The sequence below is a fragment of the Octopus bimaculoides genome, chromosome 25 (genome assembly GCF_046866305.1).
Source record: "Octopus bimaculoides isolate indiv1 chromosome 25, ASM4686630v1, whole genome shotgun sequence".
NCBI lineage: Eukaryota > Metazoa > Mollusca > Cephalopoda > Octopoda > Octopodidae > Octopus > Octopus bimaculoides.
The window spans coordinates 17,372,656-17,400,155 of NC_142952.1; the positions used below are offsets into that span (position 1 = coordinate 17,372,656).

General features: G+C 38.8%; 1 protein-coding gene across 1 annotated transcript in view; it reads left to right on the forward strand.

Moving 5' to 3' along the window:
* Positions 1 to 5,517: 5,517 nt before the first annotated feature.
* Positions 5,518 to 27,500, forward strand: part of LOC106882662 (uncharacterized) — a 22,284-nt gene continuing 301 nt past the window's right edge. Inside the window, exons 1-2 of the mRNA XM_089342345.1 lie at positions 5,518 to 5,570; positions 24,850 to 27,500. The exon at positions 24,850 to 27,500 is cut by the window's right edge and continues 301 nt beyond it. Of these exons, the coding sequence (XP_089198471.1) occupies positions 5,565 to 5,570; positions 24,850 to 26,880 (2,037 nt within the window). The 5' untranslated portion in view covers positions 5,518 to 5,564 and the 3' untranslated portion in view covers positions 26,881 to 27,500. The remainder of the gene's footprint in view (positions 5,571 to 24,849) is intronic.

The window sequence follows — 27,500 nt, forward strand, 5'->3', positions numbered from 1 at the left end:
CACCCACATATGTATGTGTGTGTGTGTATATATATATATATATATATATATATATATATATATAAGCATGTCCATTCCTCCTGTTGGATTTTTCTGTGTGTTCCTTTGTTATCCTTCTGTGCAATTTTTTACTATCTATTTATCTCTCTCCCTTCATATATATATATATATATATATATATATATATATACATATATATATATATATATATATATATATATATATATATATATATATATATATATATACATATATATATATATATATATATATATATATATATATATATATAGGGGCGTAGGAGTGGCTGTGTGGTAAGTAGCTTGCTTACCAACCACATAGTCCCGGGTTCAGTCCCACTGCGTGGCATCTTGGGCAAGTGTCCTCTACTATAGCCTCGGACTGACCAAAGCCTTGTGAGTGGATTTGGTAGACGGAAACTGAAAGAAGCCTGTCGTATATATGTATATAAATATGTATGTGTGTATGTGTTTGTATGTCTGTGTTTGTCCCCCCAACATCGCTTGACAACCGATGCTGGTGTGTTTATGTCCCCGTAACTTAGCGGTTCGGCAAAAGAGACCGATAGAATAAGTACTAGGCTTCCAAAGAATAAGTCCTGGGGTCGATTTGCTCGACTAAAGGCGGTGCTCCAGCATGGCCACAGTCAAAAGACTGAAACAAGTAAAAGAGTAAAAGAGTATATATATATATATATATATATATTTCATGGACTCTCCCGTCATCAGACGATGTATGAGGGTCCAGCAATTTCTTGCCGAACAACCACACAGATGATTTGTTTATAGGGATCAAATGTTTGTATACGCATAAGCTCACTCCCTCCGTCAAATCAACATTACCTGTACAGGTGCATCATGTGCCACATGTCAAATGATGAAATGGTCACAGAGTACTTTGCTCAAAAACACAATGCAACACCTGGTCTGGGAATTGAACCCACGGTTTCACAGTTGTGAATGCAACACCCTAACCACTAAGGTATGTGCATACACACACACACACACACACACACACACACACACACATGTTATATCTATACATATCATCATTATGTTCCATGCTAGAATGGGGTGGATGCTTTGACAGGATCTAATGGGCCCGAGGACTGTATCATATCTGTGTCTGCTCTGACATGCTTCCTATGGCTATATACCTTGCTTAACACCATCAAAAGTAACCCATCGTGTGTGTGTGTGTGTGTGTGCGCACAATTGTTGTCTCATCTTGGTGGAACTTATGTCCGTTTACTATGCTGACATAGAATGGCAGATAGTGCTTGACAGACAGAAGCCCTTCTTCGTGCCAACCTTTTTAGTTGCCTCAGATGCCTCTTACATCCTACAGGGTGTACACATTGTGTGTATGTGTGTGTGTGTTGATAATCTGCTGTTAAGGTATATTACTTATAATATATATGTATCTTTATGTGTGTGTGTGAGTGAGTATGTGCTCATAATCTGCTTTTCTACGGTCGTTGCCATGTCCATGAATGAGTGAGTATGCATACACCCATGCACACATACACACTGCTGTGTTGTTCTAAGGTCACTGGGATATATATATATATATACATATATATATGTACAATTAGAAATAGCACCTGCTGCTTATTTTCGCTGCTATATTTACACACACCCACCTACACACATGCACACACTGCATAGACATCCAGATTTGTATATATACTCACACCCAAACATCAATCTAAGGTCATTGCTATTTGATGTGTATATGTGTGTGGGCATATATATACATATATATGTAAAGCCAGGAATGTTCATTTTTGCTTACTGTGGGCTCCCATACTTACACACACACACACACACACACACACACACACACACACACACACACACACACACACCATACACATACATGTATGCATCAGTGTGTAGATGCATCAGAATCTCTCTACTGACCCAACTAGTTTCGAGTGACTAGGCTTCATTGACAATGCCTTATAAGACTAAAAGATATCTACAGCTGTCACCATGGCTGATATTAAATATCAAATTTTTCACTTGAATATAGGATATATTTTCACATGTGTCATTCAATCCATCAGCATCTACTTGATGTATAAGAATCTGTATCATTAGGTTAGTTATTTCCCTTAGTGCATAATATTATCATTGTTTTAACATCCACTTTTCTATGTTGACATCGATCGGATGGGAACCTCTTGCCCACCCTCTCTTGTTTCCAAATAAGGCAATATTCCCCCATGACCAGATATGTTTTCACATAAGGTTGGAAATGACGGACATTGCTTGTATGACAGTGACACTCGTTTACAGCTATCACATGAAGTCAAGGCTAGGGGACTGGGGACTGTAACACGCTTACACACACACACACATACACACGTACTCTCTCTTTCTCTCTCTCTCTCTCTCTCTCTCTCTCTCTCTATACACTTTGGTCTCTTATATGTAAGTATATATATATATATATATATATATATATATATATATCTACAGAGTGTCCACAAGGTCTGGGTACATGGAGTAAATAAAATCATAACATTAACAATTAAATATAAGAAATAATAATTTCTTAAAATATGTGTTAATCCTCATGTACCCAGACTTTGTGGACACCCTGTATATGTATATGTCTTTACAGGCAGTCTAAGCAGTAGACAATGTCTTAATTAGGTACTCATAGTTTTTGTCCTGCAGCTTCTCTCATGCTGATCCCTTTCTATGTTTGATGAGCAAGTTCTGTGGCAAAATCTGCAAGCAAGGAAGGTGCTGCAGGGCTGTGGTGCTTCAAGGCCCGGCATGTTTTCATGTTTGAGCTGTTTGACTCCTTTGTTCACTGAGATTTTCCATGCTGTTCTCTCTGGCATTTGGTTAACCTGCTCTCACATGTGTCCTTAGATCTCAGCTTTGGTCAGCTTCTGAGTTTGCTACCCTGAGCCAACTTATCATATAACAGCTGTTTGGGAATCCTCTCACCATGCTGTCTGTTTCAAGACTTCTGTGTTGTTTACAGTATGTAGTATATAAATATGTACTCACATTTGCATAAACACATACACACACACATGTCTGTCTGGTTGTCTGTTTGTTTGTCTATGTATGTATACATGTATATGAATGAGTGGACAAATGTTAGAAAAGAGGCACTCAACACATTTTGTAGGAATTATCTATATTATTTATTTAATAACATTTTTGATGACTCTATGTGTGAGTATGCATATTTCTGAATGTATGTATGTGTACTGATGTGAGTGTATGTGTTGTATTTATATGTATTTCAGTTTTGCGTATAGATGCTGGCATTTGATTGGGCTCGTCAAATGAACTTCATTTGGCAGCCTTATATATATATATATATATATATATATATATATATATATATAGTTACGGAGATGCACTTGCATAGCAAGTGACCTGATCTGAGATCGTGTGCTGGAACGAAAACAATTGCAATGTGGAAGGTGTTTATAAGCCCTTTAAAATAACACACAAAATCCGTTAGATTCACTTCAACATTTAAATTTAATTTAAATGTTGAAGTGAATCTAACGGATTTTGTGTGTTATTTTAAATGGCTTATAAACACCTTCCACACTGCAATTATATATGTATATATATATATATATATATATATATATATCTACTCAAAATGCATTGCTTTAACTTGGTATCTCTACCTATAAAATGGGTGTGATATCCTGGTTTTTTTGTGTGATTTTTGCTGCCCATGGAAACTATTAACATATTTATATTGTCAAGGTTTTTTTTAAACTGAGATAATATTAATATACACATAAACTTATATATATAACTTTTATTAAATAAATAAATAATATACATACATACATGCGTATACATATTATATATATATATATATATATATATATATATATATATATATATATATATATATATATATATATATATATATATATATATATATATATATATGATGTGTAGGGGATATCACTGACAAAAGTTTATTTCTGGTACAGCACTTGAGGTCAGGAGTGTTTCAGCTCACAGTAGTGGACACTGTTCTGAGTAGACATGTTTAAAAAAAAAAAAAGAAAATGACCAATCAAATGCCAGCATCTATACGCAAAACTGAAATACATATAAATACAACACATACACTCACATCAGTACACATACATACATTCAGAAATATGCATACTCACACACACACACACACACACACACACCCACACACACACACACACACACAAAACAATTAGTTATTGTCACCATCGTATATATACAAATTATCACAAGTCTTAGGCTGCCTTTCACGGAAGTGTTAAATACTTTGAAATGCCTCTTTTTCTTTTTTTTTTCTTCTTTTTTTTAGCTAAATGGAATGAATACACACATATAACAACAACAACAACATATGTAAACATCTTGTCTGTGTATACATACATACATACATACATACATACATATATATATATATATATATATATATATATATATATATATATATTTTCGTGCGGGTGACACGTAAAAGCCCCCACTACACTCTCTGAGTGGTTGGCGTTAGGAAGGGCATCCAGCTGTAGAAACTCTGCCAAATCAGGTTGGAGCCTGGTGCAGCCATCTGGTTTCACCAGTCCTCAGTCAAATCGTCCAACCCATGCTATAATGGAAAGCGGACGTTAAACGACGACGACGACGATGATATATATAATAATAATATTAGGGACAAAATCCCAAATTACGGGTAAAAACTCAATTAAAATCAATTTATAAAAAATTAAAATTAAATTGATCTTTATAGATTATAATATATATAAAAAATATATAGTTTTAGGGAAAAGAACCAAGTTTCAAGAACTCATCGATGAAAATCCACTATCACATATAGAAAAATTAATAATTAAAAGCACAATAAATGAGTATAATCTAAAACAAAGTAAATATCATAAGATAAAGATAGTATATATATATATATATATATATATATATATATATATATATATATGTATATATATATATCTATATAATATCAATATATTATAAATTAACTACCAACAAAAATAATTGGTAGGTAAACTCAAAAAATCATCACTGAAATATATATTGAAGAAGATAAATATGTTCATTTAATTATATACGTTTTTGCGTCGTAACTCCTTTATTATTATTTATATATATATATCTTTTGGGAATGGTGGGTCTTGAAGCTGTTAAAGGTATAAATAATGGCATGCAGATAATATTTGCATGTGATTTATTTATTTTTTAACTGCTTCAAGATCCACCATTCCCAAAGTGCATAATGACATTTCATCCGTCTTAATGGTCTGAGTTGAAATTCTACCAGGATTGACTTTGCCTTTCATCCTTTCGGGGTCATTAAAATAAGACTGGGGTCAATGTAATTGACTTACCCTCGCCCCTAAAATTTCTGGCCTTGTGCAAAAATTTGAAACCAATATTTCTTATCAACCCAACTGTATCTCCTTCTGTGAAACTAATGTTTTTTTGTTTTTTTTTCTCATTTTAGGTAAGAATGACCAGGTTCTTCTGCTGTTTCACATCAACCTTGATATGTATGTATGTATAAAGCATCATCCTCGTCGTCATCATCATCATCCCCATCATCATTTTATGTTTGCTTTACCAGCTGGACGGGTGATCATGATCCAAGTTAATTCCTGCTGGAGGTTATTGCCTTCAAGACAAGTCATTGAACATTGTCTCAGTTTTACGCTCCATATTTAGCACGATTTCTACTACCTGATGCTCCTCTTTTCACCATCTGTTTTTTTAGATGCACTGGGTACAATTGTATTGTGGCACCCACATTAGAGAGGTTGCTGTGTTGGATGAGGAAGTGGAAGGGGAGAAAGACAGGTGTAGTGCATAAGGAGAGTAATAGATGTATGGTAAGGGGGGGGGGGAGTGAAGTGTTTTTAGCTCAGCATGTGGGTTGGTGGTGGCGGGGATATCTGTGTGGAACATGGGTGGAAGGAACAGTACTGACAGATAAAGGATGAAGTAAGAATGAATTGATTTTGGTTATTAAGTAGAATGGAATCAAGTAAGAACTGCAGTCAGAGAGACGATGGGTGGTGAGGGTGTCTTGAGGAAGAACTTGAGTGAACAGCCCAGTTGTGCATGTGTATGTGTGTGGGTATGCACATGTACACACACACACACACACACACACACACACACACACAGCACTTTCAGATCATGGTTTTGCCAAGGTAGGTGTGGCTCTTTGTCCTCACTCCCCTTAATCCTTTTGTCATCTCTTCTGTGAAGTTCTGAGATCAGTCTTCAACACTGTTTCTTGTCTTCTTGACTCTCCCTCCTGTACAAGCTCCATCTACACTAAATGATCAGCTCTTCTTCAAACAGCTGTCCTTATCCATCCACATCTTGTGTCCATATGATTGTAGTCTTCTTTCTTGCATGCTACACCTGATTCCTTTTATTCGCAGCTTTTCTCTTGGTGCATTTGTACTATATCATGCACACTTACACTGCACGTCCAATGGACATGCTAGCTTCATTTCTTTCCAGTCTTCTCATTCTCTGCATTCAACACCCATGTCTCTCGGCCATACAACATCACAGCTCTAACACAAACATCGCAAAATCTGCTCTTCATCATCATCATCACCATTTAACATCCATTTTCCATGCTGGCATGGGTTGGCTGGTTTGACATGAGCTGAACAGTTGAAGAGCTGTTCAGGCTTCATGTTCTTTCTGCATGGTTTCTACAACTGGATGCTTTTTTATGTGGCACCAGCAGGGGTGCTTTTACATAGCGCCAGTATGGGTGCTTTTTACATCTTCTCATGTCCTTTTACAGCCTCATGTCCTTCAGTCTCATCTTTTACATCCTCATGTCCTTCAGCCTCTGGGGGAAAAACCTTTGTTGCTAACAGCATTAATAGTTTCCCTAAATGTTTCCCACCCTCTTCTTAATCTGGCTACTTTACTTTCAGAGCAACCACCTCCTTTGTTATTATATCTCTCAACTAACAAAAGCTACCAACTACTTGTAGTGAGTCATCCAGGCATTTCAGAGAATGTATTGCTGTACTCATTGTATATACTGCTCCTATGCATCATTGACATATGAAGCTAATGTTCTTTATTAGTCTGTCTGTGATTCCATTATGTCTCTTGTGTGTCTTTAGCTTCCATTAGGTAGACTGTATGGTGCTTATATGTGGAGGCGCAATGGCCCAGTGGTTAGAGCAGCGGACTTGTGGTCATAGGATCGCGGTTTCGATTCCCAGACCGGGCGTTGTGAGTGTTTATTGAGCGAAAACACCTAAAGCTCCACGAGGCTCCTGCAGGGAATGGTGGCGAACCCTGCTGTACTCTTTCACCACAACTTTCTCTCACCCTTACTTCCTGTTTCTGTTGTGCCTGTAATTCAAAGGGTCAGCCTTGTCACACTGTGTCATGCTGAATATCCCCGAGAACTATGTTAAGGGTACACGTGTCTGTGGAGTGCTCAGCCACTTGCATGTTAATTTTACGAGCAGGCTGTTCCGTTGGTAGGATCAACTGGAACCCTCAACGTTGTAAGTGACAGAGTGCCAACAACAATGGTGCTTATACCTACTTGTTTTCTGCATATTGAGGAAGGCCATTTCTCTGAAGATAACTGTTGTGTCTTCTTTCCTACTTACTAAATCCTTAGTTTTGCTAAACTTCTCGTAAGATCTCTCTGCTCTAGGTTTAGTTTCCAGCCCAAGAATTTCCTCTCTAATTCCCTTATAAGGTTCAACTATGTGAACTATACCATCTACAAATAAAGGAGTTGCAATGGGCATTCAGTCTTAAACTTCTCTGTGATGGTCTGGAGGACTATGATGAACAGGAGGGGACTGAGGACTGAAACTCGATGGACTCTTACATCATCATCATCATCATCATCATCATCATCATCATCATCATAATTTAATGTCATTTTCCATACTGGCATGAGTTGGATGGTTTGTCAGGAGCTGGTATGGCCAGTGGCCACATCAGGCTCCATTGTCTGTTCTAACACCTACCACTCCACAGACTGTACTGGGTGCATCACTTAAGTGCTTTTTATGTAGTAACAGCACCTGTATGAATTCAGCTGTGGTGGGCAGGGGGTGGGTCTTCTTTACTTTCATGCTACTGAAATCATTGTTGATTCTCACCTACTGCATCTTTGTTGTTGTTGTTGGCACTCTGTCACTTACGACGTCGAGGGTTCCAGTTGATCCGATCAACGGAACAGCCTGCTCGTGAAATTAACGTGCAAGTGGCTGAGCACTCCACAGACACGTATACCCTTAACGTAGTTCTCAGGGATATTCAGCGTGACACAGTGTAACAAGGCTGACCCTTTGAATTACAGGCACAACAGAAACAGGAAGTAAGAGTGAGAGAAAGTTGTGGTGGAAGAGTACAGCAGGGTTTGCCACCATCCCCTGCCGGAGCATCGTGGAGCTTCAGATGTTTTCGCTCAATAAACACTCACAACGCCCGGTCTGGGAATCGAAACCGCGATCCTATGACCGTGAGTCCGCTGCCCTAACCACTGGGCCATTGCGCCTCCACACTGCATCTTTATACATAGCTTATAAAGCCCTTACTTGCCATTCATTTACACTTAGTTTTCTTAATGACCCCTAACATACTGAATGTGGTACCCTATGGTAGCATAAACCAAGTGATTGTATTTTTGAGGCATTGTTTTACAGAGAGATGCTCTTCCTGTCCTTAACCCTTACTAGTTTTTCAAGTAAGGAATCTTTTACCTCACACATCTTTGATAAAAATGACAGAAGTGACACCAAAAATATGCTTCTTTCTATATATGTCTTTAATCTTTTACTTGTTTCAGTCGTTAGGCTGTGGCCATGCTGGAGCAATGCCTTGAATAATTTTTTAGTTGAATGAATCAACCCCAGGACTTGACTTTTTTTTTAAAGCCTGGTACTTATTCTATTGGTCTCTTTTGCCAAACCACTAAGTTATGGATATATTAATTCACCAACACTAGTTGTCAAGCGGTGGTCAGGGACAAACACAGGCACAAAGATACACACACACACACACACACACACACACACACACACACACACACACACACACACAATGGGCTTCTTTCAATTTCCTTTCTACCAAACCGACTCACAAGGCTTTGGATTGGCCCAAAGCTATAGCAGAAGACACTTGTCCAAGGTGCCATGCAGTGGGACTGAACCTCGAGCCATGTGGTTGGGAAGCAAACTTACCACACAGTCACATCTGTGCCTTTATATATATATATATATATATATATATATATATATATATATACACACACACACACACACACACACACACACACACACACACAGAGTTGTGCCAACCGTAGCAAATTTACAAGGCAGTGTAGCATTAGCCAACGCACACACACACACACACACACACACACACACACACACACACACACACACACACACACACACACACACACACACACACACACACACACACCTAAAACTTCTGAAAGTGGTGTGAGCTAGGGATAGTGTGAGGAGGAACTTGAGAAAGCAATCTCTGTTTGTTACTAAAACTACTGGCAACAAAATCTAAAAATCTAAGACACTAGGTCAGGAGAGGTAGGACACCATTCCATCACTCTTCACAGCACAACCCTACCATTCTCTACATTCCATTCCAGACTCTTTATCTCTGCTGGACATCTGGGAGTCCTTCCATGCCAATCCTTCTAAACCATGTCCATTTACATCCTGGTCACATCTGATGTCATTTCTTGATTGTAATTTCCTTCTTAAGAAACATTCTTTTTTTTTTTCGGTCAATGTTTTTATTTATTTATGTATTTATTTTTTGGGAGCTTTTGTTAATTGATTCTTGTTTTTATTTTAAGTGATTATAATTGTTGACCTGATTTGGGGCTTTTTTTTGTTGTTTTTTTTTTGTTTTTTTTTTAAACTAATTCTTCCTGGAAAGAAAATTAATGACGTTACTGCCGACTGTGAATGTAATTGGTAATAACATAAGCAAAACAGAAAAAGGAAACAGATTTTAAACCAATTTTTTAAAAAGTGCATCATTCTTCACTCCACAAGCACCACCACCATCATCTACAGCTCTCAACCATTTTTTGCCTGTGGCCCTCTTGTTTCCTATTTTACTCTACTGGACCTCCATAGCCATCCTATTATATTTTTAGAATTAATTATTTCTTAGGAATTGTATACATACTTGTGGCTGTGTGGTAAGTAGCTTGCTTACCAACCACATGGTCCCGGGTTCAGTCTCACTGCGTGGCACCTTGGGCAAGTGTCTTCTACTATAGCCTCGGGCTGACCAAAGCCTTGCGAGTGGATTTGGTAGATAGAAACTGGAATAAGCCCGTCATATATGTATATATATATATATATATATATATATATATATATAAAAATTAAGGGGTTTGTATGATAGTGTATAGAGGAATATATTATTCAAAAGAGTTCCAACTCTGTCTGTTTTTGATGTTTTATTCATATTCTTATAAAATTAATATAGAATATGGAATATGTAGTATATATAGTAAAATGAAATGAAGTATTGAATGTCTTATTGAATATATGAAATATTGAGTATTAAATATATAAGGACTAGCATACTTTCCTGCTTTATAGCAGTCATCAAGGTCCTGTCTGACAGATGTGTTTTAACTGTTTTACATATATATATATATATATATATATATATATATATATATATATATATATATATATATATATATATATATATATATATATGTATATGTGTGTGTGTGTGTGTATGTTTGTTTGTCCCCCCAGCATCGCTTAACAATCGATGCTGGTGTGTTTGGGTCCCCGTAACTTAGCCGTTCGGCAAAAGAGACCAATTAGAATAAGTACTAGGCTTACAAAAAATAACCTCTGGGGTCGATTTGGTCAATTATAAAGGCGGTGCTCCAGCATGGCCGCAGTCAAATGACTGAAACAAATAAAAGAGAAAGTAAGAGTATAATTGTTAAACTATTTTGTGCATTGTAAAAGGATAAACAATTTATCGCATGTAAATTTTAACAGCAAAATCTTATATGGACGCCCAAGGGTCATATGGGCCCTGGTTAAGGACCACTGATCTATAGTCTCACTCAACCTGCTAGAAATAGCAGTAAAATATCCTCAAAGCAGTAAAAGAAGAGGGAATAGATTCTAAAGCAATATTTTAAGAGTGTATTATAGCTCCCCACACACCACCACAACCACTTCTAGCTATGCTGCATCTTTAGTCTCACTCACCCAACTAGAAACAGCAGTCAATTGTCCTCTATATTTCACTTGCATGATGTAGTTCTAAATACACTCTGAAAAAAAAAAGAAAAACTACATAAAGTTGTGTTGGTCACTACTGGAATCTCTTTAACCTGTTTATGAACACATTTTAACCCTTAAGTATTTAAACTGGTCATATCCAGCTGAAATATCCTACTGGTATTTTGTTCAAACTGACCAGATCTGTCCTCTCACACCTACCCTGTGGTAAGAAGCTTGCTTCCCAACTACATGGTTCTGGGTTCAGTCCCACTGCATGGCATCTTGGGCAAGTGTCTTTTACTATAGCCTTAGGTTGACCAAAACCTTGTGAGTGGATTTGGTCAGCAGAAACTGGAAGAAGCCCATGATATATATATGTATATATAAATTGGGTCATCCCATAAATAATGCAGTCTTTTCAATTGTATGAACTAAAAGCTGGAGGGGGATGGGATAAACTACCTGCATCAACTTGCTATAAAAGCAGGTAGTAATTTTACCTTGTCCTTATTCTTAGTGCAAGTTTTGAAGAGCGTAGTTCAATTTAAACAGTTATTTTTTCAAAGCTATAATGGAAGTGACAAAGGCGCATATGCGGCATATTTTTCTTTATGAGTTCAATAAAGGCAACAATGCAATGCAAAGTGTGAGGAATATTAATGTAGAATATGGGGATTGGACAATAAGCATAATCCAGTGTCAACGGTGGTTCCTGACATTCTGAGCTGGAAACTACAGCCTAGAAGATGAGCCTCATCCTTGAAGATCTGTAGAGCTCATCAAGGATGCCCTGCAAACCCTGGTGGAACAAAATCCAATCTTAACTGTTGGGGAACTAGCAGAGAAGTTTGGATTTGGTCATTCAACCATTCATTGACATCTGCGTGCCATTTGAAAGCTGAACAAATTCTGTCAATGGGTTTCTCACAAATTTTCCACATCTAATTGCATGCAGAGAGTGAATATATGCTCTTCTTTGCTGTCATGTCTCACGAATGAACCTTTTTTTTTTACCAAATAGTGACTGGTGATGAGAAATGGGTTCTCTATAAAAATGTCAAGCACCAAAGACAATGGGTAGGGAAAGGAGAAACACTGGCACCCTAAGCTAAAGAAGGTCTTCACCCGTGTAAGGTGTTGTTATCTGTTTGGTGGGACATGAAAGGTTTAGTCCACTTTGAACTTTTAAACCCAAACTAAATGATAAAGGAGATCTACTGCGAGCAGCTTGAGTGACTTAAGTCAGCGCAAGAAGAAAAAGAACCATCTTTGGTTTCAAGACGAAAGGTGTTCTTCCATCAGGATAATGCTCGACCACATACAGCAAGAATGACATTCCAAAGGCAGGAGCAGTTTGAATGAGAAATGATGCCCCACCCACCATATTTGCCAGACATTGCCCCATCTGATTATCATTTATTCCACAGTCTTCAAAAGCATTTGGACAGAAAAAATATGAATTCTGAAGACAAGCTCAGAACAGTATTGAAGGAGTATTTTTTGTCATGGACAAGTGAATTTTAGAAGAGAAGCCTTGCAAGTCTACCAGATAGATGGAAAGGCATTGTAGAAAATGCAGGAGGGTATATTTTAGATTAAAATAGAACTTTGTTTATCTTAATCTTGAAAAATAAAAGAGGTATAAAAAAAACTGCATCATTTCACTATATATATATATATATATATATATATATATTATGGTCCCTGTTAGTGTATCTGTTTGCATGTGCATTAAATACAGCATTAGGGCATTTTAGCTCTTATTTCTAGCAATGTAGGTGTTCTTTAACACCCTAGTCACATTTAGCGACAATTATAACTCTCCGTTTTGGTGAAGCATTGCAACTTGGTGTTAATATTAATTTTGTGTGTGCGTGTGTGTGTATGTATGTATGTATGTATATTTCTGTGTGTGTCTCTTGTGTTTACGTCCACATAACTTAGCAGTTTGCCAAAAGAGACCAATAGAATAAGTACCAGGTTTTAAAAATAAGAAGTACCAGGGTCGATTAATTCAACTAAATTTCTTCAAAGCAGTGCCCCAGCATGGCCACACTCTGATTACTGAAACAAGTAAATGAATAAAAGAATCTAATCATCAAAATTTTGAAGCTACATTATTAATAAGTGTCATCAGCATTTTACATCTATTTTTCTTTGCTGGTATGGGTTGGACAGATTTTCTTTGACAAATGTAATCTCTTTAGACCCAAGTAAAACTAGAAGTCTTGTTTTCAATGAATGTCTGAAGCAAAAGCTGTTCCCCATATATAACAAACGAGAGAAAGACAAAATGGAATTCACAAAATTCTTTATTAGTCACAATCATTTCAACCCATCTTTGCATTGGTCTCTGATGGATGAGATTCTGGACAACTGGTTGCGATGCATCCTTCGGTGCAAATGTGTCCTGTCAGGTGGCTTTTCAAAAGTACCTCACTCAAATAAACTCAGATTCATTTCATTTTCACTACATTTTATTGCCTGAAGCTTGTTGCATACAGGGTTTTGTGGTTTGGAATGATGTGGAATGGGTACAGTTCATGTTTTATATAGATAATGGACCTATGTATAGTTAATCATAAATAAAACATATACACCTTCTCCTTGACTTATGATCTATGCAGCTTACGACCACAAAAAAATAAAGAAATAAAAAATTAATTTTCAGATGTTGGGCAGCTGTGTGTACGATAACAATGGCAGCATCTGGCAACACATGCCTCCCTCAGACCCAGGCATCGCACTGCCTGCCAGTCTCTCACTCAGTCACTTTCAAGCCTCAGTTGTGTTTGAATGAAAATTGTGTTGAAAAATATAAATCTGACATGCGACCAGTTTGCCTTATGACCAATCAGTCGGAATGGAACTTGGGGAGAAGGTGTATAAGAATGAAAAAATTAGAAAAATAATTGTTGTGTTAGGTATACAGTGAATTGTTCTTAGTTTCATAAAGATATATCATTAAATAAAGTCATAGAAAGATGAGACAATCTTCAGAGACTGGCTAGACAAAAATACAGTGGCACATTTGAGCAGTTAATTAGAATTTGCTAACTGGACTATGGTGTTTTATGGATAAATACAAAAAGATAATCACTCCCCTCACTTCCATCTTACAGATGCCCAAGAACCAGCAGGCTGTGGTGGCCATTTCATGTTGATATATAATTTGACTTCCATTACCCAGGGTAACCACTTAATGTATTTATGTATGGCACATAAAATACACCATTTTGAGCATGGCCATTGCCAGTATCGCCTGACTGGCCTTCGTCCCGGTGACACGTAAAAGTACCTACTACACTCTCGGAGTGGTTGGCGTTAGGAAGGGCATCCAGCTGCAGAAACTCTGCCAAATCAGATTGGAGCTGGTGTAGCCTTCGGGTTCCACCAGTCCTCAGTCAAATCGTCCAACCCATGCTAGCATGGAAAGCGGACATTAAACGATGATGATGTTGATGATTTATATATTCATGTAGGCACATGTATAGAGACATACAATCATACATGGCCTCATAGACACACTGACATACACTCCTGCACCGAGAAATATACATGGATATACACAAAGTAAGGTCTTCATGTGGGTGGTGGTTATATGCACAAATGCATGGGAGTTTTCTTACAGTAAGATACAATATGGATATCAATAACACCGTATAAGAATATCGATAACACAGTTTACATTTTATTCAAGCAATAATGGCATGGTCAGTATTACTTGTTTCAGTCATTTGACTATGGCCATGCTGGAGCACCACCTTGAAGGGATTTAGTTGAACAAATCGAACCCAGGACTTATTTTTTAAAGCCTAGTACTTATTCTATTGGTCTCTTTTGCTGAACCACTAGGTTACGGGGACATAAGCACATCGATACTAGTTGTCAAGCATTGGTGGGGGACAAACAAACACAATGATACACACACACACATATATATACTTTGTTTTTGTGTCTGGTTTGCAAGATTCTTTATGTGAATTTGTGTGTTCAAGTGAATTATGTCATATTATTTTAATACCTTATTATCTGACACACTCATTGGTTCGATTTCCACTCATTTATTATTTATATATTTTTCTTCCAAAATTTTCATTGCTTTTGCAACCTTGCCAATATATATATATGATGGGCTTCTTCCAGTTTCCATCTACCACATCCACTCACAAGGCCTCCATTGGCCCAAGGCTTTAGTAAAAGACACTTACCCAAGGTGCCACCCAGTGGGACTGAACCCAGTACCATGTGGTTGGGAAGCAAGCTTCTTATCATACAGCCATGCCTACACCTAATAACTGAATAAACAATCTATAACATTTAATTATGCTCTACAATCTGATTTGCATATATTCTATTTCCTCAACATACATGGCTGATCCGTTCCTCATTCAGAAAAATGTATTTTGCAACAGTCATAAATACATTCCAGACACTATACCAATGGGTATACCATCCACTTCAAAAAATACAGTAGGCCCAGAAAGTAACTCCATAGTACATATCCTTAACGTTATACCAGGGTGTTTTCACTGAAGGATAGATTTGATTGGTTGGCTGTTATGCTAGGTAATCCATAATTAATTAATTGCCCCTATTATATTGTAAAAAGGTACATTTGATCTTGTGCTGGCATGTTATTAATCTTTCTGAATAATTACCCTTTTACTTGTTTCAGTCATTTGACTGCGGCCATGCTGGATCACTGCCTTTAGTCAAAGAAATTGACCCCAGGACTTATTCTTTGTAAGCGTAGTACTTATTCTATCAGTCTCTTTCGCCGAACCACTAAGTTACGGGTACATAAACACACCAGCATCGGTTGTCAAGCGATGGTGTGGGGGACAAACACAGACATATTTATATATATATATGTATATACGACGGTCTTCATTCAGTTTCCGTTTACCAAATCCACTCATAAGGCTTTGGTTGGCCTGAGGCTATAGTAGAAGACATTTGCCCAAGGTGCCACGTAATGGGACTGAACCCGGAACCATGTGGTTGGTAAGCAAGGTACTTACCACACAGCCACTCCTGCACCTATAATTGTTAATAATCATTTCATTGCTTAACAATATGCATAGTGATTCCTCCAAACGTAGTCTGCACTTCCTGGAGAGGGTATCATATGCGTGTGTATGCTTTATTATTGACCCATTTAAAGTATCTTTTACTTTATGTGTATTGTGCCTATTGTTGGGCAATGCAAAGATTATTGGCAAATTTGTATGGACAGAAGGTCTCAGAGGAAGAGTACAGAAAGAGATTAACAGCCTAGAGTGGAGAGGACTCCTGAGAGAGAGCCATTGAAGGAAAGAGCAGTGTGAGTTTTTGCTGAAGGGAGGCCAAAGGAGGAAAATGGGAAGGGATGCTGAGGGGGTAGTGAAGCTGTGGTGGAGAAGGAGTCAGACGGTGAGGGAGTTGAAAGAGATGGTGGGGAGTGCCAGAAAGGTGGGAAGAGGAGAATGAGTAAAGTGTGAGTGCCATGTAAGTGTCCGAGATGGAGGGGTGGGCAGTTGAAGGGATAGAAAAAGAGGGGAGGAGAGAAACAGTGGTGGTGAACTATGAAGGAAAGATTAGGGAGCATCCTAAAGATGTTAAGAGCAGGTAATGGCATAACAATTAGGGGAAGTGTTGGGTGGCAATAGGGTAGCTTGGGTAAATAAAAAAGGGTAAAGACACCCTTTGATCATGAACGACTATGGGATTGCACCCAGAAAGTTACTCTCCGAGGCACAAATCTGGACAAGGTTGTTTGTGGAAGACCAACAGTCGCCCATGCATATTAGCCTGCCTTCTCTGTGTCACAGATGTCCAAGGGAAAGTCAAAGGCTGATACAGCATCACACCAGTGATGCTGCAATTCATTTCTACAGCTGAGTGGCCTGGAGCAACATGAAATAAAATGTCTTGTTCAGGAATCGAACTCACAACCTCACGATTGTATGCCCGATGCTTTTACTACTGAACCATGCACCTTCACTAGGGTAGTCAGGGAGAGTGTGTGTGTGTGTGTGTGTATATATATATATATATATATATATATATATAAATATATATACACACACACACATACAAATTGAGGGAGTGGCAAAGGTAAAATCCAGGCTACATATGTTTCTTATGTAGCAGGTCCTCAGAAGTAATGATTATTCAATGAGGAGTACTCAGCCACCTACTCCTCAGGCCAAAGATACCTTAGTTATATGAAAGTTACATTGTTGCTAAGGAATCCCTAGTTAACTTGCTAGAGGTATCATTTGAAATTAAGGTATCTTTGGCCTGATGAGTAACTAGCAGAGTGCCCCTCGTTGAATAGTCATTACTTCTGAGGACCTGTTACCTAAGAAACATATGTAGCCTGGATTTAACCTACTCCACCCCTTCCATTTGGATTTTTACTTGCTGCTCTAGTTGCTAACCATGAACCTTATAAAAACTTCTTTGAGCTTATCAAACTTTGATATGGGAAAAGCGTACAATCTTTAATGCCAATAAATTATTGTTCCTGAAAGTTAAGTTGTTTTTTCTACCTACCTTGGACTGCTCAAAGTTTACAATTACAGGTACAGTGTGGCTGTGTGGTAAGAAGCTTGCTTCCCAACCACATGGTTCCGGGTTCAGTCCTACTGCATGTCACCTTGGGCCAGTGTCTTCTACTATAGCCTTGGGCTGACCAAAGCCTTGTGAGTGGATTTGGTAGATGACAACCAAAAGAAGCCTGTTGTATACATACAAATATATATATATATGTGTGTGTGTGTGTGTGTATATAAATGCGTGTGTCTGTTTACCCACCATCACTTGACAACCGATGTTGGTGTGTTTATGTCCCTGTAACTTAGAAGTTCAGTAAAATATACCGATACAATAAGTACTAGGCTTACAATGAATAAGTCCTGGGGTCAGTTTGTTCGACTAAAGATGGTGCTCCAGCATGGCTGCTGTCAAATGACTGAAACAAGTAAATGAATAGAAAAATATATATATATATATATATATATATATATATATATATATATATATGTATGTATATATGATTGAAGAGATGAGGTCCTAGAAGGGAGATGTAATGTGACAGGAGCATTATGAATACGTGCGTATGTGAGTGTGAATCTTATTCATTGATATGCAGCTACCATCCTGCATACATATTTGTTTGAGTGTGTGTGTATATGTATATGCGTGTATTTTTAAAAGCACACACTCTACCTCACACACATACATACGGAACAGCCACTTCACTGTAATATAGGATATGACGGAAATTGATAAAAGTATACGCTACACTCCTTCATGTATGTATGTGCAGGTCTTAACGTGTGTGTGTGTGGATGAATATTTTATAGGTGTATGAATGTGCGTATGTTACTGTGTGGCTATATGCATAAGTATCCTTGTGTATCAGTGTGTATGGTTTTGTATGTGTGTGTGCGTGCACGTGTAAAGGATGATTAAAAAAAAACTGCAAGTGGAGAATAGTGAGTTGAACCAAAAAGCCTGACATATTACTGGTACTTAGTTAAATTTTGGTGAGCTGAGAGGCAACGTTAACACTAGTGATATAAGGACTCTTGATGTAAGGGGAAGTAATTCAATACAGTGTACCATATACTGTGGTATTTATTCATTTAACTACAACTGTTTTAATTGTTATTATGAAATAATTATGATTTTGTTAGACCCATATTTAACATTTGGGGTACAGGAATAAAGGAATAATTTGTCATGATATTCATCTAATAATTCATTTTAATGACCCTAGACATGATGAAAGGCATGTTTGCATACACACACAAACACACACACACACACACACACACACACACACCTACCTACAGACATGGCTATATGGTAAGACGTTTACTTTACAACAACATAGTTTTGGGCTCAGTTGCCCTGCATGCTACCTTGTGCAATTGTCTTCTACTATAGCTCCAGACTGATCAAAGCCTTGTGAGTAGATTTTGTTGATGGAAACTGAAAGAAGCCTGTATATATATATATATATATATATATATATATATGTAAGGTGCCAGTGTGGTTGTGTGATAAGAAGCTTGCTTCTCAATCACATGGTTCTGGGTTCAGTCACACAGCGTGGTATCTTGGGCAACTGAAAGAAGTCTGGCGTATGTGTGTGTGAGTCTGTGTTTGCCCATCGCTTGACAACCAGTGTTGGTGTGCTTACATCCCTGTAACCTAGCAGTTTGGCAAAAGAGACTGATAGAATAAGTACCAGGCTTTAAAAAAATATAAAAATAAGATCTGGGGTTGATTCATTCATCTGAAAATTCTTCAAGGTGTCTAATAACTGAAACAAGTATGAGATAAAAGGCCGGTGAATATTGTTTATAGTGATAGAGATATTGCTTTCAAATTTTGGCACAAGGCCAGCAAGCTCAGAGGAGGTGGGTAAGTCGATTAGGTCAACCCCCAGTATTCAACTGGTACTTATTTTATCGACCCTGAAAGGATGTAAGGCAAAGTTGACCTCGGTAGAGTTTAGACTCAGAATATGAGGATGGATAAAATGCTGCTAAGCATTTTGCCTGGCATGCTAATCACTCTGCTAATTACATGCTAATCACTCTGTTAATCCCATGCTAATCACTCTGCTAATCACATGTTAATCACTCTGCTAGATTGCTGCCTTATAGTGACAGAAAAGATATTCTTTTCTACTTTAGGCACATGGCCCGAAATTTTTGGAGAGGGGGTCAATCAATTAGATTGACCCCAGTACACAACTGATACTTAATTTATCAACCCTAAAAGGATAAAAGGCAAAGTTGACTTCGATGGGGTGATAGAGAAGATATCAGAAAAAACTAATAGAAGTATCAGACACAGTGGAAGTATACGCCAAGGCGGAGTGAAAGAAGCCTGTTGTATATGTATATCGATATATCCCACCCATCCTTGCACTCCACCCACTATTCCTGGCGTGGGGGAGGTTGATTGTAGGAGTAGAGCCCTTAGGCACCTCCTCCATAGAGTCCTATCAAAAGCAACCATCATTACACTTCATGGTTGGATTCCCAAGTGTGACCAACTAAGACTGTGGATATTATCCAATCATCTCATTCTTGGTCTACTTCCTGAGTCTCCAACAAGGTGACTCAGTTTGAAGAATCTGTCTTGCAATTCTTTCCTGTGCCATTCTAATCACTTGTCTATAGCACCAGAGCTGTGGCCTCTCAGTGCAGAGAAGTAGCAGCTCCACCTGGAGAGACCACTTGATTGCTGAACCATGCACCCTGTTGAGTAACATCACTCCAGAAACCCTTTGGAAGAACCCCGTTTCAGTCATTTATATTCATGATTCTATTCTTTCAGTCATTACTCAACATATATATTTATATGTATATATGTATGACAAGCTGAATCAAATTATAGATATGGTCAGTGCCAGTGACACCTTTAAGGCACCCACTACACTCTGTGAATTGGTTGGCATTAGGAAGGGCATCAAACCATAGAAACCAAGTCAAAACAGATGACTGTTATGTATGGATGAAGACAGTTGTGTGAGGAAGTGCTGATCTCTAACTGTGGAAGGAACCTGTGGAAGCGGTAGACCAGGAAGACATGGGATGAGGTGATGAAGCATGACCTTCGAACATTGGGCCTCACAGAGGAAATGACAAAAGACCGAGACCTTTGATTGAGAAGACCTGGCAACTAAAGTGAGATTGCAGCCATGCATGTCTGGCCCAGTTAAGAGTATCCCTGATGCGTTGTGCGATATGATATGCTTGAGAAGACCTGTTGAGTCATATAAAACCAATATCTTAGCTGTGGCCAGTACCCCATGACTGGCTCCCATGTTGGTGGCACGTAAAAAGCACCATCTGAACGTGGTTGATGCACCAACTGAACGTGGCCGCTGCCAGTACCCCTTGACTGGATCTCGTGTCGGTGGCATACAAAAAACGCCAACCAAATGTGGTTGATGCCAGTACCCCCTGACTGGCCCCCGTACCAGTGGCATGTAAAAAGCACTATCTGAGCATGATCGATGCCAAGCCCGCCTGACTGGCTCCTGTGTCAGTGGCACATAAAAAGCACCTACTACACTCTCGGAGTGGTTGATGTTAGGAAGGGTATCCAGCTGTAGAAACATTGCTAGATCAGATTGGAACCTGGTGTAGCCATTGGCTTTCCAGACCCTAGTCAAGCCGTCCAACCCATGCCAGCATGAAAAATGGATGCTAAATGATGATGATGATGTTATACATCAGGGACATGCTGCTTAGGTAGGCAGGGTAGGCACTGCCTGCCTTGAATAAAATAGATTGATAGCAACATTTTCCGTTTATGTACCTAATTCAATAAAATTATGAAGGTTACTCTGATTACCTCTGATTACTATGCATAAAATGCAAAATATTTTATTGTTTTGTAGATTAGATTGGCATAATTCACCCCTGCATTTCATTCTCAGTATTTAAGCTATGCACAATACTGCTGTAGTACATGTGCTGTGTACATTTCTACAACAATGTTTTCTTTATGTACTATAAAGGCAGAAGTAAATCTGCCTTCAACTCAGTCACACACTTGTGTTTCTCTTATTTTTTGTGTGTTTTACTACATAAAGGTCACCAACTGCCCACCCTAATTACTGCTGGCACATGCCTGATATATATATATATATATATATATACGTGCACTCTTGGAGTGGTTGGCGTTAGGAAGGGCATCCAGCTGTAGAAACTCTGCCAGATCAGATTGGAGTCTGGTGTAACCATCTGGTTCGCCAGTCCTCAGTCAAATCGTCCAACCCATGCTAGCATGGAAAGCGGACATTAAATGATGATGATGATGATGTGCCACCTGCACCTACCTGATATATACGTGCCACCTGCACAGGAGTCAATCCAATGCTTTGTTCACATGCCACTGGCACAAGTGCCAGGAAGGGGAAGCTGGAAACGATCATGCTCAAATGGTGCTTTTTATGTGCTCCCGGCACAGAAGCAAGACCACTGATCTGGCAATGATCCCACTCAGATGGCACTGTTAGCGCTCCACTGGCACGTGTGCCACTCGTGGACAGGCACAGGTGTGGCTGTGCGGTAAAAAGTTTGTTTCCCAACTACATGGTTCCAGGCTAAGTCCCACTAGGTGGCACTTTGGATAAGTGTCTTCTACTACGGCCAACCAGAGTCCTGTGAGTAGCTTTGGGAACTGGAAGAAGTCCATTATATATATATTATATATATATCTATAATTAATCCCAAAAAACAAAGACAAAACACAAGTAAAAGACAACAACACAAGGATGTGGTACATGCAAAGTATTAAAAGACGCTCAGGGATGGGAAGAAAGGGTGTTTTACATGTGTGTGTCTTTGTATTTGTACCCCATCACTGCTTGACAACCAGTGTTGGTATATTTACATCCCCATAACCTAGCAGTTCAGGGAAAAAGATCGATAGAATAAATTCCAGGCTTTAAAGGAAACAAAAAAAAGGTACTGAGGTCAATTTGTTTGACTAGAATCGTCCAAGGCGGTGCCCCAGCATGGCCCCAAGATAGAAGAGATATCAGAGCTTTCAGTGTCACAAAGCTATGTGGTGGAATATCTTTGTCTTATATTTTAATAATACCAGCTTTCTCGGCAAACACTTGTTATTTCCGGCTCCTAATGCATGAAAGGAAATTAAATAACAGAAAAGGGGGGTGGGTTGAAGAGGGGAGGAGCCAGTATATATGGTGTGTGTGTGTGTGTGTAAAGTGGTGCATGAGGAAGGATAGATTTTCTTATACTACATATGTGAATAAGTAAGTATTCTGGTTCTGTCTGTCTGTGTGTCTGTTTATTTCTCCTTGGTTTTTGTATATCCGTGTCTCATAGTATAATTCTGTTCCTCACTGAAACAGAATTACACCATGTGTATGTGTGTGTGTGTGTGTGTGTGTGTGTGTATATATATATATATATATATATATATATATATATATATATACATATACATACATAGTATATATATATATATATATATATATATATATATATATATATACATACATAGTATATATATATATATATATATATATATATATATATATATATATACATATGTACACAATATATATACATAATATATATACATAATATATATATATATAGAGAGAGAGAGAGAGATTTATGTATATATTAATATCATCTCGGTTGAAAAAACTTCAATGATGCAAATATGTTAATAGTTACCAGGGCAACAAAAATCACAAAAACTGGGATATCATGCCCGGTTAATAGGTAGAAATACCAAGTTAAAGTGATGTATTTTGAGTAGATATGAAGAATAATAATAAATGGAGCAAAACGCATATAATCAATAAGTTCCTTTAATTCCGACATATGTTTCAAAAATTATATGCACTCTACTCCAAAGAAGTGAGAGGAGCTGGAATATGCACATAAATTCATACTTGAAATTTATAGAAAAACAAAAGATGAAGGCAGATGTAGGAACAACAAGCAAGTGTATTAGTTTGACACTCAGGAAAAATGGAAAAGTCTTTTACGCTTCGAGCCTACGCCCTTCAACAAAAAGGAATAATAGGAAATAAACAGAGAGAGAATAAGAAAAGCATGTTGAGTTCAGTGGATATGTGTGTGTGTGTGTTTGTGTGTGTACACATGATAGGCTTCTTTTAGTTTCCGCAGTGGGATTGAACCCAGAACCATGTGGTTGGGAAGCAAGCTTCCTACCACACAGCCATGCTTGTTAATTTATTTTTCATACCTTAATGTGCCACCTGTACCATTTTCACTTTCATACCTCTCATTTCAAATCGTCAAATAACAAAATCCTTATATTTTGACTGATTTTTTCCCACTTGGGACAATATTTCAGTCAGGATTGCAATGTCTATCAGTGTGCATGTGGGGCTTTTATTTTCGTTTTCTTTTTTCCGTGTGTTTTTATTTGCTGTTGTTATTGTTGTCGTTTGGGTGGGAGATTGGCAGAATCAGTAGACACTGTGGCATCTAGTTACTGCTGTATCCATTCTGGTTTCAAATTTTGCTGTTGTCAACTTTGCTTATCATCCCACCAGGAGCACTTACATGGAGAACCACTTGAATAAAGAGCCTGATATAATTCACTGACTTTATGACCAAATTTGGTGCTTTGTATCTCTGATAGAAGTTGTCATTGTTGTTATTGTTGTTATAATTATTGTTATTATTTATGTTGAATTTATGATTATTATTATTATTAAGGCAGTGAGCTGGCAGAGTCGTTAGCATGCCAGGCAAAATGTTTCGTGGCATTTCGTCTATCTTTATATTCTGAGTTCAAATTCTGCCAAAGTCAACTTTCATCTTTTTGGGGTTGATAAATTAAGTACCAGTGAAATACTGGGGTTTGATTTAATTGACTAGTCCCCTCCCCCAAAATTTCAGGCGTTGTGCCTATAGCAGAAAGGATTATTATTATTATTATTTATGTTGAATTTTCATTTCCCACTCATTGTTTTTTGTTGTTCTAATATGCTTTTTATATTTTTTCTTTTGCAGAACTCAATTCGTCACAACTTGTCCCTACATAACAGATTCATGCGAGTCCCCAACGAGGGTTCGGGCAAGAGTTCCTGGTGGGTCATTAACCCCGACGCAAAACCAGGTAAGTCTCCACGGCGCCGTGCTGGCAGTATGGAGACCAAAGTCTACGAGAAGAAGAAGAACCGTGCCAAAAAGAAAGCTGACCAACTACGAGCTCTGGAACAAGGTGGAAACAGTCCAACAACAAGTAGCGATGGCGACTTGTTGACCGATTCTCCAGTGCCAGGCTTCCAGCTCAGTCCAGATTTTGATTTTCGGCCCCGTGCCAGCTCTAACGCCAGCAGCTGTGGTCGTCTCTCTCCGATACAAGCTGTGGTTGAGCCTGACCTCCATGATAATCAGGTGCCACCTATGTCTCCTATTCCTTGGAACGCTGAGATGGAAACCGAGGGTCCATCTATTGATAGCTACGCCGACCAGCTAGTCGATTCCTTGCCAGGCAGTATGAATCTGACCGACGAGGGGCTTCACCATCAACACATGCTGTCGGGCGGTTCGGTGAGGAGGTACACGACGGCCGCCGCCAGTGCCACGCAGGCAACCTCGTACAACCAATTCAGCAGCTACAACGGGCCGTCTGCCCCGCCTCCACCCCCTCCCCCGCCACCCCCTCCGCCGCCACCCCCACCACCGCCGCCACCCTATTCAGAACACATCCGCACCAGTTCGCAGTCACAGCAGTCCAACAAACAAGTGCAATCACAGCAGACCAGTCCACAGAATCAACTGACTGCCTTGGATGCGCTCTCTCTGTCTGGCCATGACAGCTACAGCGGTGTCAGTTTGAACACATTACAGAATGGACTGGACATCTACGGCCAATCCGATTCTATCTTGAAGTCAATAGTCAACACGGAGACACCGAATCAGCTGAATGCCAGTCTCCAGGATGCAGCACAACTTGCCGCCGCTGCTGTACAACAGCAACAGCAGCAGCAGCAACAGCAACAGCAACAACAACAGCAACAAATTCAGCAAAGTCAATCAAGGCCCCAGACTGCATCCCAAATGCATCTGCAAGATCAGCCACAAGTGCAGCTTCATACCATAGCAATTTCACACACTCAAGTGCACCCGTGCAATATTGCAACAAATACTGCAGGACTTGATAAGAAGCAACTGGCTCTCGGTGCAGTGTCTGCATCTGTCGTTGCTTCTTCTGGTGTTGCAATTCACAGCGGTTACTCTCAGTCAATTTCTAAAGTGGCACAGGTGCAGCAGCAGCAACAGCAGCAACAACAACAGCAACAGCAGCAACAACAACAGCAACAACAACAACAGAAGCAGCAGCAGCAGCAGCAGCAGCCACAGTCTCAAAGCAACTTGTCAATCCATCATCAACAGACCTCAGCTCAGTCAAAGATTGGTACCTCGAATTTACTGCAACAGCAAATGCACTCACCCCCAACTAACTCGATCTTGCGTGCAGCACTCATGCACAATGCACAGCCATTGCGAGCCCACACTAACGCTGCAGTAACCCAGCCTTACACTTCGTACGGAAGAGACATATTCGGTAACAATATTTCGTCTCAAACATCATCATCATCGTCGTCATCATCACAGTCACAATCATCGTCCTATGGGGACAACAACTTAGCCTGCTTACTTGCCTCCAACAACATAACAACTACGTCAATATCAGATTGCCGATTGGGCAACACAGCCGGTAGTTTAAGGGGCACGAATGCCCTAGCTAACTGCTTAAATGGAGGAATGAGAGCCCACATGCCCCAGATCGGAGGAAACTTATCAGCCATTCAATCGAGAGTCCTTAACACCAATAATTTAGACTTTGACAATGTGCACAGTGACGTTGTCAACTCCTCAGTGGTCTCCTGTCAACCAAGCACCTATCCTTGTGACATTGACTATGAAATGCTGTGGAGTAGCACTAACTTAGAATGTGATGTAGCGGCTGTCATCCAGCATGAACTCAGCTTGAATGAAAATTTGGATTTCAACTTTGACCCTCTTCCAGGATAGAATCTTCTCCGGTGAATCCCTCTCCCCAAAAAATCAACCAGTACACACACACACAAACACGCACACACACACATGCACACACACACACACACACACACACACACACACACATACACACACACACACACACATGGACAATGAGAAATAGTTGTAGACATTTTCCAGTCATATGTTTTAATACAGCACAAATATACTTATTAGTGTATGCTAATACAAATCTATACATGCATGCATATTTGTATGTGTGTGTGTATGTATGTATGTATGTATGTATGTGCATGTATATATATATATATATATACACACACACACATACATGCATGTGCACAGACACATAAGCATCAACAGGTAAATTAATCTTCCTTATGTCAGGTCAACATTTGTTCAGAGTGTAATCAAACACATGTATATACATCTATATGCCTCATATATATATATATATATATATACATATAAATAAAAATATATATACACACACACATGTACATACACATACAAGTATGCTTGCGTGAGTGTATAATGAGTGGTATGTCATAAGTATAAGGATAGCAATTATCTTCTTGTTTCCCTTCCTGTTGCCAATTTTTATCTGAATAATATTGGTTTCCAAGACAAAAGAA